We start from the raw sequence: 17,639 nt of genomic DNA on the forward strand, positions 1-17,639 counted from the left end.
TATGTGTATATGTTTGGGAGGGAACAGCTATGTGTTTGATATATTCTAAGAAGTGATATGTGTCCCTAAAATAACTGGGGTGCTTAGTGGAGAGGGGGTTGATATAATTAAGATGTTGTAGGACTCACTGTTGCAGTCAGAAACCATTTCTCTTCCGGGGGGAACCTCAACGGGAACTATCCAGGTGTCTGGTTCTTTGTGTATACACCCACTCAATTAGTTGGCACTTAAAATAGCCTTTGGGGGTTGAGTAGTCAAGTTGATGCCGCAGTAGCGAATTTACTTGGCTTTGACGGCATTCTCTGTCTTCTTGGGGAGTAGCACCGCCCAGATGTTGGGTCGTTACGGAAGGCCAGCTGCAGGTGACAGGGGATGATGTGAGTCTTCTTGTTTGCACAGGCAGTGTCTCCGGCCAACTCCAGGGTCTCAGCAGTCAGGTATTCAAGCACGGCGGCCAGGTAGACTGGTGCGACAGCGCCCACACGCTCAGCGTAGTTGCCTTTGCGCATCAGCCTGTTCACTACATTCTGATTTTAAAAAATAAGGGCATCTTGTAATCCAGCTTGATTTAAATGTTCATGTAACATTTGTTCCCAACATTGAAAGATTGTTTGTGTTTGTGTTTTTTTTTTACAGGAAGATGAAGGGGGTGATGTCCTGCAGGACCTAGCACAACATGTAAGGAAAGTCGTTGTGTACTAACCTGGGATATTTATGTTAAGGATTATGTTTACCAATAGATGTCAGTATTGACTCAATACGGGGTTTACTTTCCGCTATCCCTAGCCGTTTAAATGTCTGACGTATAACCGTGCATGAGAAAGCCACAGGTAGCATAATGTAGTCCCCATACCCATTCCATACGAGTGAGTGTCAGTAGTCTACTACACTGTAAACCCGAATGTTCAAAATAATTAATTGTAATACGTAGTGTAAACTTAAAATGTTCTTAAAAGTTGTACTTACTTAAAAATGTTGAGTGCCAGTAGCAATTTTCTTCTTTTTGAGTTTATTGAACTTATAATAATAATATGAACATTTTTCATTTTTATGTAACTGCTACTTAACATATTTTTTTTAACTTAAAACTATATGGATTAAACATGAATTTATGTCTTATTTTGAAAGAACAAATGAATCAAATCAAGAACGAATTGAGAATAAATCAATTGCATCAGATAGATTTGTATATAAAATATCACACACACACACACACACACGTGTATATACGTTTATAAATAATTAATTGTTAATAGTTTGCTTGTTACAAGGTTGGCTAGTTAATAAATTACATATATGCGCTCACATATTTTATTTTGTAGTATTTGCGTGCACTTCCTCTTCAGGCAGCAGACCGGAGCCGAGGAGAAGGGCAGGAGACCGGAGGGTAACACTCAGCTCTGCACAAATGAGTTGTGAATGTAAGTAGTCAACATAAAACTTGCTTGAATGTTTGTATGTTTGTTTCTGGAGGTTCAACGTGTTTTTAAGACGGACAAAGTGAGTCACGTTAGCAATGTAAAACGGTTATCTGTTAGGTTAGCAAGCTAACATGCAAAGTCATTCCGCCAGTTAGCTAGCTGTATAGGCTACATGGCTAGGCTAATGTAGTTGTAAAAACTGGTTGAGCCCAACGTGCAGCGGTGGATAGTAAGGTATCATGTACTGCTCAATAAAAACTTGAAATCTGTGCTGGAGCTGTGTCAGTGTTGTGAATGAAAGCAGAAGCTAACTCCACGTGTTGTGACTTAGGCTAACTGAAAGCTATTCTCTGCAAGTTGAATTAGCTGGTTACTTTTTTTGTATTCATATTTTTGTTATTGCTACGATAAGCATTTATGGATGCTACCAGCCCAACGTTACCTAACTTTGACTTATTTGTGTAATAACATGTTTTGAATAGTCTAACAGGCATTTTACACATCTACTTTGTTTTAATCAATGTTGGTGTAGCTATATTGTTGTACACTTTTAGTATGAGGAATATGACTGCAGTTTTTGATAGTTCTGATGGAGGTTTAAACTTCATGACAGGTGTCCTGTAAAATAATATTTTTTTGTGTGTTTTCAGGTTGCTGCAACAAATATGACTTGGCACTGTAAGTTGTGTTCAGCTTCTTTTACCACTAGAAAATATTTATTTAAACACTGCAGACTGCAGCACAGCCACTTTTCAAAAATGAGCCCGCTCTCATGCCTCCATGATGATTGCATGTCCACATTTCAGACACTTAATGCCCTGAGTACTCATCTGTCAAGATATCATGCTCAAGAACATAAGAAGTGTTTGTTTTGCCATACATTCATTATGTCCGCCACGGCCTCCTCACCCCCCCCCGTTGGAGGTTGTCATTAATGATTATAAACATTTAGAAAGCCTTATAAATGCACTATAATGTCTGTGTGCTGATGTGTTGTTAACCTCCAAATCTCTTCTTTTATTAAAGTGATGGCAGCTGAAGCCCCACAAAACATGATCTTTCGTGTCATCGAGGCAGACCGTGTTAGAAAATTAAAACTCAGCTCCCGTCCAGCCTCTGTTGATGCAGTGATTGAGATTTTAAAAGAACAACTGGAATTGGACTGTGACTTCAGTTTGCAATACAAAGATCCAGACTTTGATGGAAAACTCACTTGCCTTGTTGACATCGAGGAGTTACCACAAAAAGCCTGTGTTCATATTTCAGTTAGACAGGATTCCAGTTCTCTTGCATCAACTGATACCCTTTCAGATGTGTCATCCCCAGAACATCTGAGCAGATGGCCTCCAGGTCCTTTACAAATTCCCACATTTGCATTTGACGTTGAGCTGACACTTAGAGATGGGAATGCTGAATTTGAAAAGAATGAGAGACCTCTTCAGTTGTCAAGGGACCAAAAGCACAATATTTTAGACAAACTGGCATCTACCATATATGGTTTTAAGGCTTACCCCAGTGATAAAGAGATAGCAATGGTGGCTGAAGCTCTTGTGAGGAAACACCCCTGTTTAATAGAAGCAGGATCTGACAATGGATGGGATGGCTGGAAAAACAGCATCAAGTTTAAAATGGGCAATTACAGGACCAAGATGAGAAGGGCTGGATGTCAGGAGGTCGCTGTAAATGCTGGGAAAAGAAGCCGAAAAAACCCTGAGAATGAACCTTCACACTCCAACATCAAAAGGCCTAAGTGTGCAGAGGTCAACTTTCTGCCTAACTTTCCTCAAGGAGAGGATCCCTCAAGCCTTGACCTTTTGAGGCAGGCTATTGTCGAGGAAGTAAAGAAGACTGAGAGAAACCTATCCCTTATTAGTAAGATGATGCAGAACACGTTTGCCTTGCGACGACAGATTATTGTAATGTCCTGCCCACCGGTGAAAGAGCTAATGGACCTCTGGCCTGCTCTTCATATGCAGTCTGAGGTAAAATCATCATCAATTTAATAAATAAATTCATTTTGTAGGTTATTTTTTCTGTTTTTATCTTTGCTACTGTATGTCACATTGTGTGTAATGTTGCCTAATTTCATTCATCCTAAAATAAATAATTGCTGTTACTGTCCTTTCCTCAATGGAGGTATATGTAGAGTTCCAACGGATAACTAACCAGAACCTACCTAACACTTTCTATGCCGAGCTTGATCGCCACACTCCTCGTTTGATGGCCTTATTTAGACAGAAAGCTTCCAAAACTGAAAAGACTGCAGATGCGTTGGCAAACATTTTCAAAGTCCATGATACACAGGTGATTATACATTTCACAGGTAGTCTTAGTGTAATGTTGGGAGTTTAATGCTTCAAATAAGCTTTTGAATTCCACAATTGCACCAGTCAGCAGGTTATTAGTGGATTTATGTGCAGATATTGGCAATTAATTAATTAATTAATTAATTAATTATTAGTTGGGACTGTTTGTCATTGGGTTTGATAAGTAAACTTGTCACAACACTGTTTTAATCTTCTTAGGAATTACATGATGTCCACACAAAGGCGTACCACTGTTCTCCATGCCCTTCCTGATTATCTACTAGAGGAAGTCTCTGTATTTTTCAGAACATGTGTGGTAAGTCCCAGTAAAGAGATATCAGGCCTATTGTACTGTAAATTAACAAATTAATATCTTCATTTCATTTCCAACACACTAGAATTTCTGTATATGTACCAGTGTTTCAACTACAAACCTCTGGCAAGATGTTTATAAGTGTGAAGTGTCATTTTGAGCCCATTACAGCATCAAAAAAATCAACTGCAAAGAAAATCAAGTAGCCGTCATTAGCCTCACAGTGGAACACATAAAAGTAATCTCACTTTCTCAGCAACGAGAGCACAACGCAGCAGAATGAACAGGAGTCTTTCAGACTTGTGTATTTATTGTTATTTAAATGACATCCAACTAGGGGTGGAACAGTACACAGAAGTCACGGTTCGGTTCATACCTCGGTTCAGACATTACGGTTCGGTTTGGTACAATGGAGGGGAAAGCAAAACAAAAATGCAGAAGGCACATTTTTTTATTGTGCATGTCTCAGGCTGTCCACTGAGCTAGCTGTAACAGCTTGAAGTGTATAAAGTAAGATGTAAACAGTAAACAAGAAGTACCCTGCATCATCTCCAGACTCCATCTGTAACTTGTAAACAAAATAAGACAATCAGCTAGTAGTGTGCTATGGGAGACAAGCGCTGCTCTCATATGTGAATGCACAGAGCAGGGATGTTAAAAGAGCAGCTTCGGTTACACAGAGCAGTTGACGAGTTTTGGTGTTAGCTTCACACGCTAACGGCGAAGCTAACAGCTAACGGCGAAGCTAACAGCTAACGGCGGAGCTAACAGCTAACGGCGGAGCAAACAGCGAATCAAACGGGCCTGGAGGCCATTTGTGGTCGAGGCGAGAAGGGATACAGCTACGTCCATGTTTGGTTGTATTTGGAAGGGACTAGTTTGTTTCATGTGGACTCTTCATTTGGACTGGACTGACTGACTCGACATGTAGGCGGGGCTCGGGAGCTTCAGAGCTAAGGGCAGGGCTACAGATTAGGTGTCCCTAAAGAACCGCTTGTCTAACAGTAGTTCCGCATTACATTCATTAATTTGCACTCAAGTTTTATTTATTTTTATACTGTGTATTCTCCGTGTAAATGCATGTACCGTACCGAGACGCCCGTACCATTTCGGTTCAATACAAATATATGTACCGTTCCACCCCTACATCCAACTGTAATCAAAATTGCCACAGCCATAGTTTCAGTAAATGTGATTAGTATATGTTCTCCCTTTTCATTTTTTAAAGGATGATATGGATGAGCCAGACCTGTGGGATGCATCAGTGGTCCTCCTTACAACAGTCAGTGATGATGCCACAAGCCCAGTTCACTACCACCCAGTGAGAGTCTCTGTCGTCCTAGAGGGTGATGTGGTTGTCAATCTCCCCAGGCTTGCTGATGCCTTCCTGGTAATGTTCGGCCTGATTTATGCACTACATCTCAGCTATCCCAAGGGACTGACAAACACTTTTGAGTTCACACAGAAAATCTTGCTTGGTCTTGATGACTCTAAACTGTCACCCAAGCTACAGACTCTTAAAAATGAGCTGATGTTGTATGTGTAACTGAAGATCCAAAAAGGAGTGGTGGATTCTGATGGCTCACTCTGTTAGAGCATAATCCATAATGAGAATATGTCATGTCAGGTCCATGTTGAATACTGTTCAACTGTTTATGTTAAAGTTGCTGCTCTACTCAACTGGTTTTCAGCCAAATGGCACAAAGTACACACTGTCTTTGTACGTTTTAATGTACATTTTATTGTTGTTAAAACTGAAATTCAGGGTTGAATTAAGTGTTTATATATGGAGGATATTTTTATTCATAATTCAAATTGAAAGGCCAAAGGGAAAACGAAGCGAGATCAAATTAAAAATATTATTATTTTACTACACTACTAGGAAAAATCATGCCATAATTAAATTTAAAAAGTCAAATTTAAAATGCAAAGCTTCAACTGTCAGCTGGAAGTCGTTTCAGACCCTCCCACCAGCCGTTGGGCCATGCCTCCTCATTTAAATTGACACCTGTCACTTCTAAATGAAAAGCTTAAATCAAAATGTAAAAGGTGAATCTGAAAATGTCAATGTCAAATGTAAAACGTAAAATTCAAAAGATAAAATGTCAAATTGAAAATTATAAAGGGGAAAGGCTAAAATAAAACAATTATATTTTAGATTTTAATTGAAGTATTTCCATTTTAAGCTTTTACATCATACATTTAATTATGGCATGATTTTTCCTAGTAGCGTAGTAAAATAATACTATTAATTTGATCTTGCTTTGTTTTCTCTTTGGACTTTCAATTTGAATTATGAATAAATATATCCTCCATATTTATACACTATGTCATTTTGTTTTTAAAAGGTGTACTATATAGCTTTGGGAAGTACATTTTTATCAGAAAGGAAAGCTCTTCATTGATACATTTTCATAAATAAATAAACTGTCCTCAAAGTTTCAGGCTACTTTACTTTAGTAACCTTTCTAGTTGGAAACAGTGTTATAGGGACTTTATTTTCTTCTGAGGATGGGATGTTTATTCAGTTATGGAAATGGTTAAATCATTTTTATTGTCTTATTAATATTGTTAATTTTGCTTTTCGAGTTTGAATTAATTTTCTAAAACTATACAGTGCACCCTGAAGTTGCTAGATTTGAACCAGATAGCCAAAGGAAGGCTAAACACTGCCTTTGTACATGTTAATGTACCGTTTTTGAAATTTTAGCAGTTTTAGTTGTGAAGAATTTACAAGCAATTTGTTTATACATTGCTGCACTGCAAGTTTACAACCAGATGGCCAAAAGTGTGCCTTTGTAATTGTTTATTTAATTCTCTTTTTAATTCTTAATGATTTGTATTACTATTATTGTTATATTACTATTATTATTAAATAGATCGTTTCATTTTGTGCTAAAAGGCACAGGTGTGGGCAAATAATCTTTCTAAACAAATGTTTGGTCACCACCCAAGACTTGCTGATGCCCTCCTGGTAATGTTGTATTATCATTATATCACAAATAGCTTATAAACTGTTATTTTCTTAATGTAATTTTAGCTTTTCTGAGTTTGAATATGTTCTACTATTACATAGTTCATCTTAAAGTATAAACAAAATGCCCAGAAGTAGACTTGTTAATTGTTATTTTTTTATTTATGTTTTTTTATTTCATATTTTTTTGCTAAAAGACTGGGCAAGAAAAGTTTCTACTAAACATCTGAATAGATTATGTTTTTTTGTTTGACCTTTAAGTCAAGAGTACTTATTATTTTTAAGGCAATCAGTTGCCACAAATATTTTAAGTTTGGTGGTAAATGATTTTGAGTTGTAACAAGTCTATGTTTTTGAGTTATGGGTAATCAGAAGATAGATTGAAAAAACGAATAAATGTTAAGTTAACTCAGGATATTTATGTTTCATTTTCATGCTTGAAATTATTAAGTTCTCTTGAGATATTGCAATGAGAAAGATGAATAAATATTCTGAGTAGCATAAACTGAAAATGTTTGAGTTGGCTTAATCAGTAAATGTAATTGAATTATAATTTAAAATTACATTTAACATGAACTCCAAATATATAAGCAATAGTTGCCTTTGCGCATCAGCCTGGGCATCTCGTAATCCATCTTGATTTAAATGTTCATGTAAAATGTGTTCCCAACATTGAAAGAATGTCTGTGTTTGTGTGTGATTTTTTATTCCAGGAAGATGAAGGGGGTGATGTCCTGCAGGACCTAGCAAAACATGCAAGGAAAATCGTTGTGTACTAACCTGGGATATTTACGTTAAGGATTATGTTTACCAATAGATGATAGTTTTGACTCAATACGGGGTTTGCTTTCCGTTATCCCTAGCCGCTCAAATGTCTGACATATAACTGTGCTCGAGAAAGCCACAGGTAGCGTAATGTATTTCAGCAGATTTTGTGCGTTTCTGTGTGAAAAGACACGAATTTATGTGCTACTTAATTCGTGCGAAAAGACACCAATTTATCCAGTAGGCTACACACAACAACCATAAACGGATAGCCTATTTTTCTTTATTATACAGAAATGTTGTCTTTATTTAATAATGTTTCAAACATTGTAGTTGTATGCCTATGTACTGTTTGAGATTTTCTGAACATAATTTGTGAGAAAATACACACTTTACGTGGGAAAAATTGTTTTATTACATTTTAGTCATTTAGCAGATGCTCTTATCCAGAGCGACTTACAGGAGCATTTAGGGTTAAGTGCCTTGCTTAAGGTCACATCGACAGATTTTTCACCTAGTCGGCCCGGGGACTAGAACCAGCGACCTTTCGGTTACTGGCACAACGCTCTAACCCACTAACCTACCTGCCACCCTTATTAATGTTAACGCTGTTTTCTATGCTTGATTTCGATTAATACTTTGGGATACTGGTGCACTTTTGGTCAGAAAGGCCCCTTTTCCGTGTAGGCAACAGTACACGATTTTCTTCATAATGCATTTCATATTTCGTAGAGTCTAAATTACACCATTTTCTTCATTATTCATTTAATACATGTTAAAGAGGTTAATGTAAAAATAATGAAATATGTCGGCTTTCACTTATGGCACTTCCAAGGCCTTTCTATTGTGGTTATGTCAATCATATTATATACTTAGGCTATTGTAACGCGTTCAACCAGTTAGCAAGTCAGAAATGTCCGTTTCCTAGTACCGACTAGCACTTGAATGCTGTATTATGCCAACTTCACATTCTCGTGGAAAATGGGAAGTTGTAACTCCCACATGATTGTGTTCAAGTGGTTTTGAAGTCGGAACAATTCTTAAACCAATAAGATTGGCAACAACATTTTCACTATTTCTCACTTGTAATTTCTACTTGGAGGGTCATTCAAGTGAAACTTCCCAGTCGGAACTAGGTATTTCCGATAACTCTGATAGCACCCTGAACACGACATTAATATGTGTGATCGACAACAGTAGGGTCTGGGTCCCGGCGTGTCCAGTCCCCATACCCATTCCATAGGAGTGAGTGTCAGTAGTCTACTATATGTCCGTGCTATGTGAAGTAAGTATGGTGATTATTATTAAGGTTCTGGTCGTCTGAGATACCAACAAGTAAGGCTATACAACATACAATATCAATAAATATATATTTTCTCCTATTAGTGTATTTGAGTTCTGTCGTTTCTGGATGATTTAATTGAAATTGCAACCAACTTTCTATGGCTTGTTTTAGATATAGTGATAATTGAGAGATTATTTCATTTCAAATAACTGAAAGTGAGAGGTTGTAATTTGAATAAAGGGGGGAAATGCCATTACTGAACATGTGGTGATTAGAACAAAATATTTTACTCTTGACTTTGGCGAATATTATCGCGCGGCAGTGTCCTAATGCCTGCGCGCAGTGGACTATTGGCCTCGTTTGCCATAGCAGGCTAGCATTAAATTATAACACAAGATTTCACTCTTGACTTCAGCGACTATTATTGCGCATAAAGGGCCGGCAGTGTACTTTTGCGCGCACATTGTGCTTTTGCCTGCGCGCAGTGTGCAGTTGCATCCGCGCAGTGTACTATTGGCCTCGTTTGCCATAGCAGGCTAGCATTAAATTATAACACAAGATTTCACTCTTGACTATGGCGACTATTATTGCGTGTAAAGGCCAGCAGTGATCTATTGTTTTGGGCGCGCAGTGTATTATTGCGGGCGCACGCAAAGTGTATTGTTTTTTGGCGTACAGTGTGTTTTATGGGCGCGCAGTGTATTGTTTTGGGTGCGCAGTGTACTGTTTTGGGTGCGCGGTCAAAAAAAAAGAGAAGCAAAGCATCCCTTCCGATAGCCGACAGAGGAGGCCTCCGTAACGGGCCAATCGGGGTGGTGGGGAGATGGTGTCCAATCAGCAGATGCCACTGCCGGCTTTATACATTTCACATGGGCATTTCGAGGCTATACTCCGACTGTCTAAGAAGGAAGCTAGCGCCATGGCCAGAACCAAGCAAACCGCTCGCAAATCCACCCGTGGCAAAGCCTACAGGATGCAGCTCGCCGCCAAGGCTGCGCGCAAAGTCAACATGTAAGGAAAATCGTTGTGTACGAACCTGGGATATTTACGTTAAGGATTATGTTTACCAATCGATGACAGTATTGACTCAATACGGGGTTTGCTTTCCGCTATCCGTCGCCGTTTAAATGTCTGACATATAACCGTGCTCGACAAAACCACAGGTAGCATAATGTATTTCATCAGATTTCGTGCGTTTCTGTGTGAAAAGACACGAATTTATGTGCTACTTAATTCGTGCGAAAAGACAGCAATTTAACACACAACAACCATAAACGGATAGCCTATTTTTCTTTATTTTCTTTATTATGGCTAATTAAACGTTATGAATATACAGAAATGTTGTCTTTATTTAATAATGTTTCAAACATTGTAGTTGTATGCCTATGTACTGTTTGAGATTTTCTGAACATCATTTGTGAGAAAATACACACATTTACGTGCAACTTAATTCGTGGGAAAAATTGTTTTATTAATGCTAACGCTGTTTTCTATGCTTGATTTCGATTAATACTTTGGGATACTGGTGCACTTTTGGTCAGAAAGCCCCCTTTTCCGTGTAGGCAACAGTACACGATTTTCTTCATAATGCATTTCATATTTCGTAGAGTCTAAATTACACAATTTTCTTCATTATTCATTTAATACATGTTAAAGAGGTTAATGTAAAAATAATGAAATATGTCGGCTTTCACTTATGGCACTTCCAAGGCCTTTCTATTGTGGTTATGTCAATCATATTATATACTTAGGCTATTGTAACGCGTTCAACCAGTTAGCAAGTCAGAAATGTCCGTTTCCTAGTACCGACTAGCACTTGAATGCTGTATTATGCCAACTTCACATTCTCGTGGAAAATGGGAAGTTGTAACTCCCACATGATTGTGTTCAAGTGGTTTTGAAGTCGGAACAATTCTTAAACCAATAAGATTGGCAACAACATTTTCACTATTTCTCACTTGTAATTCCTACTTGGAGGGTCATTCAAGTGAAACTTCCCAGTCGGAACTAGGTATTTCCGATAACTCTGATAGCACCCTGAACACGACATTAATATGTGTGATCGACAACAGTAGGGTCTGGGTCCCGGCGTGTCCAGTCCCCATACCCATTCCATAGGAGTGAGTGTCAGTAGTCTACTATATGTCCGTGCTATGTGAAGTAAGTATGGTGATTATTATTAAGGTTCTGGTCGTCTGAGATACCAACAAGTAAGGCTATACAACATACAATATCAATAAATATATATTTTCTCCTATTAGTGTATTTGAGTTTGTTCTGTCGTTTCTGGATGATTTAATTGAAATTGCAACCAACTTTCTATGGCTTGTTTTAGATATAGTGATATTTGAGAGATTATTTCATTTCAAATAACTGAAAGTGAGAGGTTGTAATTTGAATAAAGGGGGGAAATGCCATTACTGAACATGTGGTGATTAGAACAAAAGATTTTACTCTTGACTTTGGCGAATATTATCGCGCGGCAGTGTCCTAATGCCTGCGCGCAGTGGACTATTGGCATCGTTCGCCATAGCAGGCTGGCATTAGATTAGAACATAAGATTTCACTCTTGACTTCAGCGACTATTATTGCGCATAAAGGGCCGGCAGTGTACTTTTGCGCGCACATTGTGCTTTTGCCTGCGCGCAGTGTGCAGTTGCATCCGCGCAGTGTACTATTGGCCTCGTTTGCCATAGCAGGCTAGCATTAAATTATAACACAAGATTTCACTCTTGACTATGGCGACTATTATTGCGTGTAAAGGCCAGCAGTGATCTATTGTTTTGGGCGCGCAGTGTATTATTGCGGGCGCACGCAAAGTGTATTGTTTTTTGGCGTACAGTGTGTTTTATGGGCGCGCAGTGTATTGTTTTGGGTGCGCAGTGTACTGTTTTGGGTGCGCGGTCAAAAAAAAAGAGAAGCAAAGCATCCCTTCCGATTGCCGACAGAGGAGGCCTCCGTAACGGGCCAATCGGGGTGGTGGGGAGATGGTGTCCAATCAGCAGATGCCACTGCCGGCTTTATACATTTCACATGGGCATTTCGAGGCTATACTCCGACTGTCTAAGAAGGAAGCTAGCGCCATGGCCAGAACCAAGCAAACCGCTTGCAAATCCACCCGGTGCAAAGCCTACAGGATGCAGCTCGCCGCCAAGGCTGCGCGCAAAGTCAACATGTAAGGAAAATCATTGTGTACGAACCTGGGATATTTACGTTAAGGATTATGTTTACCAATCGATGACAGTATTGACTCAATACGGGGTTTGCATTCCGCTATCCGTCGCCGTTTAAATGTCTGACATATAACCGTGCTCGAGAAAACCACAGGTAGCATAATGTATTTCATCAGATTTCGTGCGTTTCTGTGTGAAAAGACACGAATTTATGTGCTACTTAATTCGTGTGAAAAGACAGCAATTTAACACACAACTACCATAAACGGATAGCCTATTTTTCTTTATTTTCTTTATTATGGCTAATTAAACGTTATGAATATACAGAAATGTTGTCTTTATTTAATAATGTTTCAAACATCTGTAGTTGTATGCCTATGTACTGTTTGAGATTTTCTGAACATCATTTGTGAGAAAATACACACATTTACGTGCAACTTAATTCGTGGGAAAAATTGTTTTATTAATGCTAACGCTGTTTTCTATGCTTGATTTCGATTAATACTTTGGGATACTGGTGCACTTTTGGTCAGAAAGCCCCCTTTTCCGTGTAGGCAACAGTACACGATTTTCTTCATAATGCATTTCATATTTCGTAGAGTCTAAATTACACAATTTTCTTCATTATTCATTTAATACATGTTAAAGAGGTTAATGTAAAAATAATGAAATATGTCGGCTTTCACTTATGGCACTTCCAAGGCCTTTCTATTGTGGTTATGTCAATCATATTATATACTTAGGCTATTGTAACGCGTTCAACCAGTTAGCAAGTCAGAAATGTCCGTTTCCTAGTACCGACTAGCACTTGAATGCTGTATTATGCCAACTTCACATTCTCGTGGAAAATGGGAAGTTGTAACTCCCACATGATTGTGTTCAAGTGGTTTTGAAGTCGGAACAATTCTTAAACCAATAAGATTGGCAACAACATTTTCACTATTTCTCACTTGTAATTCCTACTTGGAGGGTCATTCAAGTGAAACTTCCCAGTCGGAACTAGGTATTTCCGATAACTCTGATAGCACCCTGAACACGACATTAATATGTGTGATCGACAACAGTAGGGTCTGGGTCCCGGCGTGTCCAGTCCCCATACCCATTCCATAGGAGTGAGTGTCAGTAGTCTACTATATGTCCGTGCTATGTGAAGTAAGTATGGTGATTATTATTAAGGTTCTGGTCGTCTGAGATACCAACAAGTAAGGCTATACAACATACAATATCAATAAATATATATTTTCTCCTATTAGTGTATTTGAGTTTGTTCTGTCGTTTCTGGATGATTTAATTGAAATTGCAACCAACTTTCTATGGCTTGTTTTAGATATAGTGATATTTGAGAGATTATTTCATTTCAAATAACTGAAAGTGAGAGGTTGTAATTTGAATAAAGGGGGGAAATGCCATTACTGAACATGTGGTGATTAGAACAAAATATTTTACTCTTGACTTTGGCGAATATTATCGCGCGGCAGTGTCCTAATGCCTGCGCGCAGTGGACTATTGGCATCGTTCGCCATAGCAGGCTGGCATTAGATTAGAACATAAGATTTCACTCTTGACTTCAGCGACTATTATTGCGCATAAAGGGCCGGCAGTGTACTTTTGCGCGCACATTGTGCTTTTGCCTGCGCGCAGTGTGCAGTTGCATCCGCGCAGTGTACTATCGGCCTCGTTTGCCATAGCAGGCTAGCATTAAATTATAACACAAGATTTCACTCTTGACTATGGCGACTATTATTGCGTGTAAAGGCCAGCAGTGATCTATTGTTTTGGGCGCGCAGTGTATTATTGCGGGCGCACGCAAAGTGTATTGTTTTTTGGCGTACAGTGTGTTTTATGGGCGCGCAGTGTATTGTTTTGGGTGCGCAGTGTACTGTTTTGGGTGCGCGGTCAAAAAAAAGAGAAGCAAAGCATCCCTTCCGATAGCCGACAGAGGAGGCCTCCGTAACGGGCCAATCGGGGTGGTGGGGAGATGGTGTCCAATCAGCAGATGCCACTGCCGGCTTTATACATTTCACATGGGCATTTCGAGGCTATACTCCGACTGTCTAAGAAGGAAGCTAGCGCCATGGCCAGAACCAAGCAAACCGCTCGCAAATCCACCCGGTGCAAAGCCTACAGGATGCAGCTCGCCGCCAAGGCTGCGCGCAAAGTCAACATGTAAGGAAAATCATTGTGTACGAACCTGGGATATTTACGTTAAGGATTATGTTTACCAATCGATGACAGTATTGACTCAATACGGGGTTTGCATTCCGCTATCCGTCGCCGTTTAAATGTCTGACATATAACCGTGCTCGAGAAAACCACAGGTAGCATAATGTATTTCATCAGATTTCGTGCGTTTCTGTGTGAAAAGACACGAATTTATGTGCTACTTAATTCGTGTGAAAAGACAGCAATTTAACACACAACTACCATAAACGGATAGCCTATTTTTCTTTATTTTCTTTATTATGGCTAATTAAACGTTATGAATATACAGAAATGTTGTCTTTATTTAATAATGTTTCAAACATTGTAGTTGTATGCCTATGTACTGTTTGAGATTTTCTGAACATCATTTGTGAGAAAATACACACATTTACGTGCAACTTAATTCGTGGGAAAAATTGTTTTATTAATGCTAACGCTGTTTTCTATGCTTGATTTCGATTAATACTTTGGGATACTGGTGCACTTTTGGTCAGAAAGGCCCCCTTTTCCGTGTAGGCAACAGTACACGATTTTCTTCATAATGCATTTCATATTTCGTAGAGTCTAAATTACACAATTTTCTTCATTATTCATTTAATACATGTTAAAGAGGTTAATGTAAAAATAATGAAATATGTCGGCTTTCACTTATGGCACTTCCAAGGCCTTTCTATTGTGGTTATGTCAATCATATTATATACTTAGGCTATTGTAACGCGTTCAACCAGTTAGCAAGTCAGAAATGTCCGTTTCCTAGTACCGACTAGCACTTGAATGCTGTATTATGCCAACTTCACATTCTCGTGGAAAATGGGAAGTTGTAACTCCCACATGATTGTGTTCAAGTGGTTTTGAAGTCGGAACAATTCTTAAACCAATAAGATTGGCAACAACATTTTCACTATTTCTCACTTGTAATTTCTACTTGGAGGGTCATTCAAGTGAAACTTCCCAGTCGGAACTAGGTATTTCCGATAACTCTGATAGCACCCTGAACACGACATTAATATGTGTGATCGACAACAGTAGGGTCTGGGTCCCGGCGTGTCCAGTCCCCATACCCATTCCATAGGAGTGAGTGTCAGTAGTCTACTATATGTCCGTGCTATGTGAAGTAAGTATGGTGATTATTATTAAGGTTCTGGTCGTCTGAGATACCAACAAGTAAGGCTATACAACATACAATATCAATAAATATATATTTTCTCCTATTAGTGTATTTGAGTTTGTTCTGTCGTTTCTGGATGATTTAATTGAAATTGCAACCAACTTTCTATGGCTTGTTTTAGATATAGTGATATTTGAGAGATTATTTCATTTCAAATAACTGAAAGTGAGAGGTTGTAATTTGAATAAAGGGGGGAAATGCCATTACTGAACATGTGGTGATTAGAACAAAATATTTTACTCTTGACTTTGGCGAATATTATCGCGCGGCAGTGTCCTAATGCCTGCGCGCAGTGGACTATTGGCATCGTTTCGCCATAGCAGGCTGGCATTAGATTAGAACACAAGATTTCACTCTTGACTTCAGCAACTATTATTGCGCATAAAGGGCCGGCAGTGTACTTTTGCGCGCACATTGTGCTTTTGCCTGAGCGCAGTGTGCAGTTGCATCCGCGCAGTGTACTATTGGCCTCGTTTGCCATAGCAGGCTAGCATTAAATTATAACACAAGATTTCACTCTTGACTATGGCGACTATTATTGCGTGTAAAGGCCAGCAGTGATCTATTGTTTTGGGCGCGCAGTGTATTATTGCGGGCGCACGCAAAGTGTATTGTTTTTTGGCGTACAGTGTGTTTTATGGGCGCGCAGTGTATTGTTTTGGGTGCGCAGTGTACTGTTTTGGGTGCGCGGTCAAAAAAAAGAAGCAAAGCATCCCTTCCGATAGCCGACAGAGGAGGCCTCCGTAACGGGCCAATCGGGGTGGTGGGGAGATGGTGTCCAATCAGCAGATGCCACTGCCGGCTTTATACATTTCACATGGGCATTTCGAGGCTATACTCCGACTGTCTAAGAAGGAAGCTAGCGCCATGGCCAGAACCAAGCAAACCGCTCGCAAATCCACCCGGTGCAAAGCCTACAGGATGCAGCTCGCCGCCAAGGCTGCGCGCAAAGTCAACATGTAAGGAAAATCGTTGTGTACGAACCTGGGATATTTACGTTAAGGATTATGTTTACCAATCGATGACAGTATTGACTCAATACGGGGTTTGCATTCCGCTATCCGTCGCCGTTTAAATGTCTGACATATAACCGTGCTCGAGAAAACCACAGGTAGCATAATGAATTTCATCAGATTTCGTGCGTTTCTGTGTGAAAAGACACGAATTTATGTGCTACTTAATTCGTGTGAAAAGACAGCAATTTAACACACAACTACCATAAACGGATAGCCTATGTTTCTTTATTTTCTTTATTATGGCTAATTAAACGTTATGAATATACAGAAATGTTGTCTTTATTTAATAATGTTTCAAACATTGTAGTTGTATGCCTATGTACTGTTTGAGATTTTCTGAACATAATTTGTGAGAAAATACACACATTTACGTGGGAAAAATTGTTTTATTACATTTTAGTCATTTAGCAGATGCTCTTATCCAGAGCGACTTACAGGAGCATTTAGGGTTAAGTGCCTTGCTTAAGGGCACATCGACAGATTTTTCACCTAGTCGGCCCGGGGACTAGAACCAGCGACCTTTCGGTTACTGGCACAACGCTCTAACCCACTAACCTACCTGCCACCCTTATTAATGTTAACGCTGTTTTCTATGCTTGATTTCGATTAATACTTTGGGATACTGGTGCACTTTTGGTCAGAAAGGCCCCTTTTCCGTGTAGGCAACAGTACACGATTTTCTTCATAATGCATTTCATATTTCGTAGAGTCTAAATTACACAATTTTCTTCATTATTCATTTAATACATGTTAAAGAGGTTAATGTAAAAATAATGAAATATGTCGGCTTTCACTTATGGCACTTCCAAGGCCTTTCTATTGTGGTTATGTCAATCATATTATATACTTAGGCTATTGTAACGCGTTCAACCAGTTAGCAAGTCAGAAATGTCCGTTTCCTAGTACCGACTAGCACTTGAATGCTGTATTATGCCAACTTCACATTCTCGTGGAAAATGGGAAGTTGTAACTCCCACATGATTGTGTTCAAGTGGTTTTGAAGTCGGAACAATTCT

At 39.1% G+C, this 17,639-nt stretch overlaps 1 protein-coding gene across 2 annotated transcripts; it reads left to right on the top strand.

The window, feature by feature from the left end:
• Positions 1-1,354: 1,354 nt before the first annotated feature.
• On the top strand, positions 1,355-7,834 carry LOC121563436. 2 transcript variants are annotated; one of them, XR_006660458.1, is made up of 6 exons: positions 1,355-1,421; positions 2,072-2,099; positions 2,448-3,403; positions 3,947-4,043; positions 5,269-5,430; positions 7,728-7,834. XR_006660458.1 is itself a non-coding variant. In XM_045219828.1 (5 exons), the coding sequence occupies exons 2-4, from the start codon at positions 2,087-2,089 to the stop codon at positions 3,998-4,000; spliced, it is 1,023 nt and encodes a 340-aa protein (XP_045075763.1). In that variant the 5' UTR covers positions 1,355-1,421; positions 2,072-2,086; the 3' UTR covers positions 4,001-4,043; positions 5,269-6,289. The 2 variants fall into 2 exon arrangements, 1 of the variants encoding a protein (XP_045075763.1); XM_045219828.1 differs by lacking the exon at positions 7,728-7,834 and having other exon boundaries at positions 5,269-6,289.
• Positions 7,835-17,639: the final 9,805 nt, after the last annotated feature.

The sequence above is a fragment of the Coregonus clupeaformis genome, unplaced genomic scaffold (assembly GCF_020615455.1).
Source record: "Coregonus clupeaformis isolate EN_2021a unplaced genomic scaffold, ASM2061545v1 scaf2792, whole genome shotgun sequence".
Taxonomy (NCBI): Eukaryota; Metazoa; Chordata; class Actinopteri; order Salmoniformes; family Salmonidae; genus Coregonus; species Coregonus clupeaformis.

What these genes read in the sequence shown, in the direction of transcription:
- LOC121563436 (XM_045219828.1), top strand. An exon ending in CTCTTCATATGCAGTCTGAG is followed by an intron (nt 3,404 to 3,946) that starts GTAAAATCATCA and finishes TAATCTTCTTAG; the next exon opens with GAATTACATGATGTCCACAC.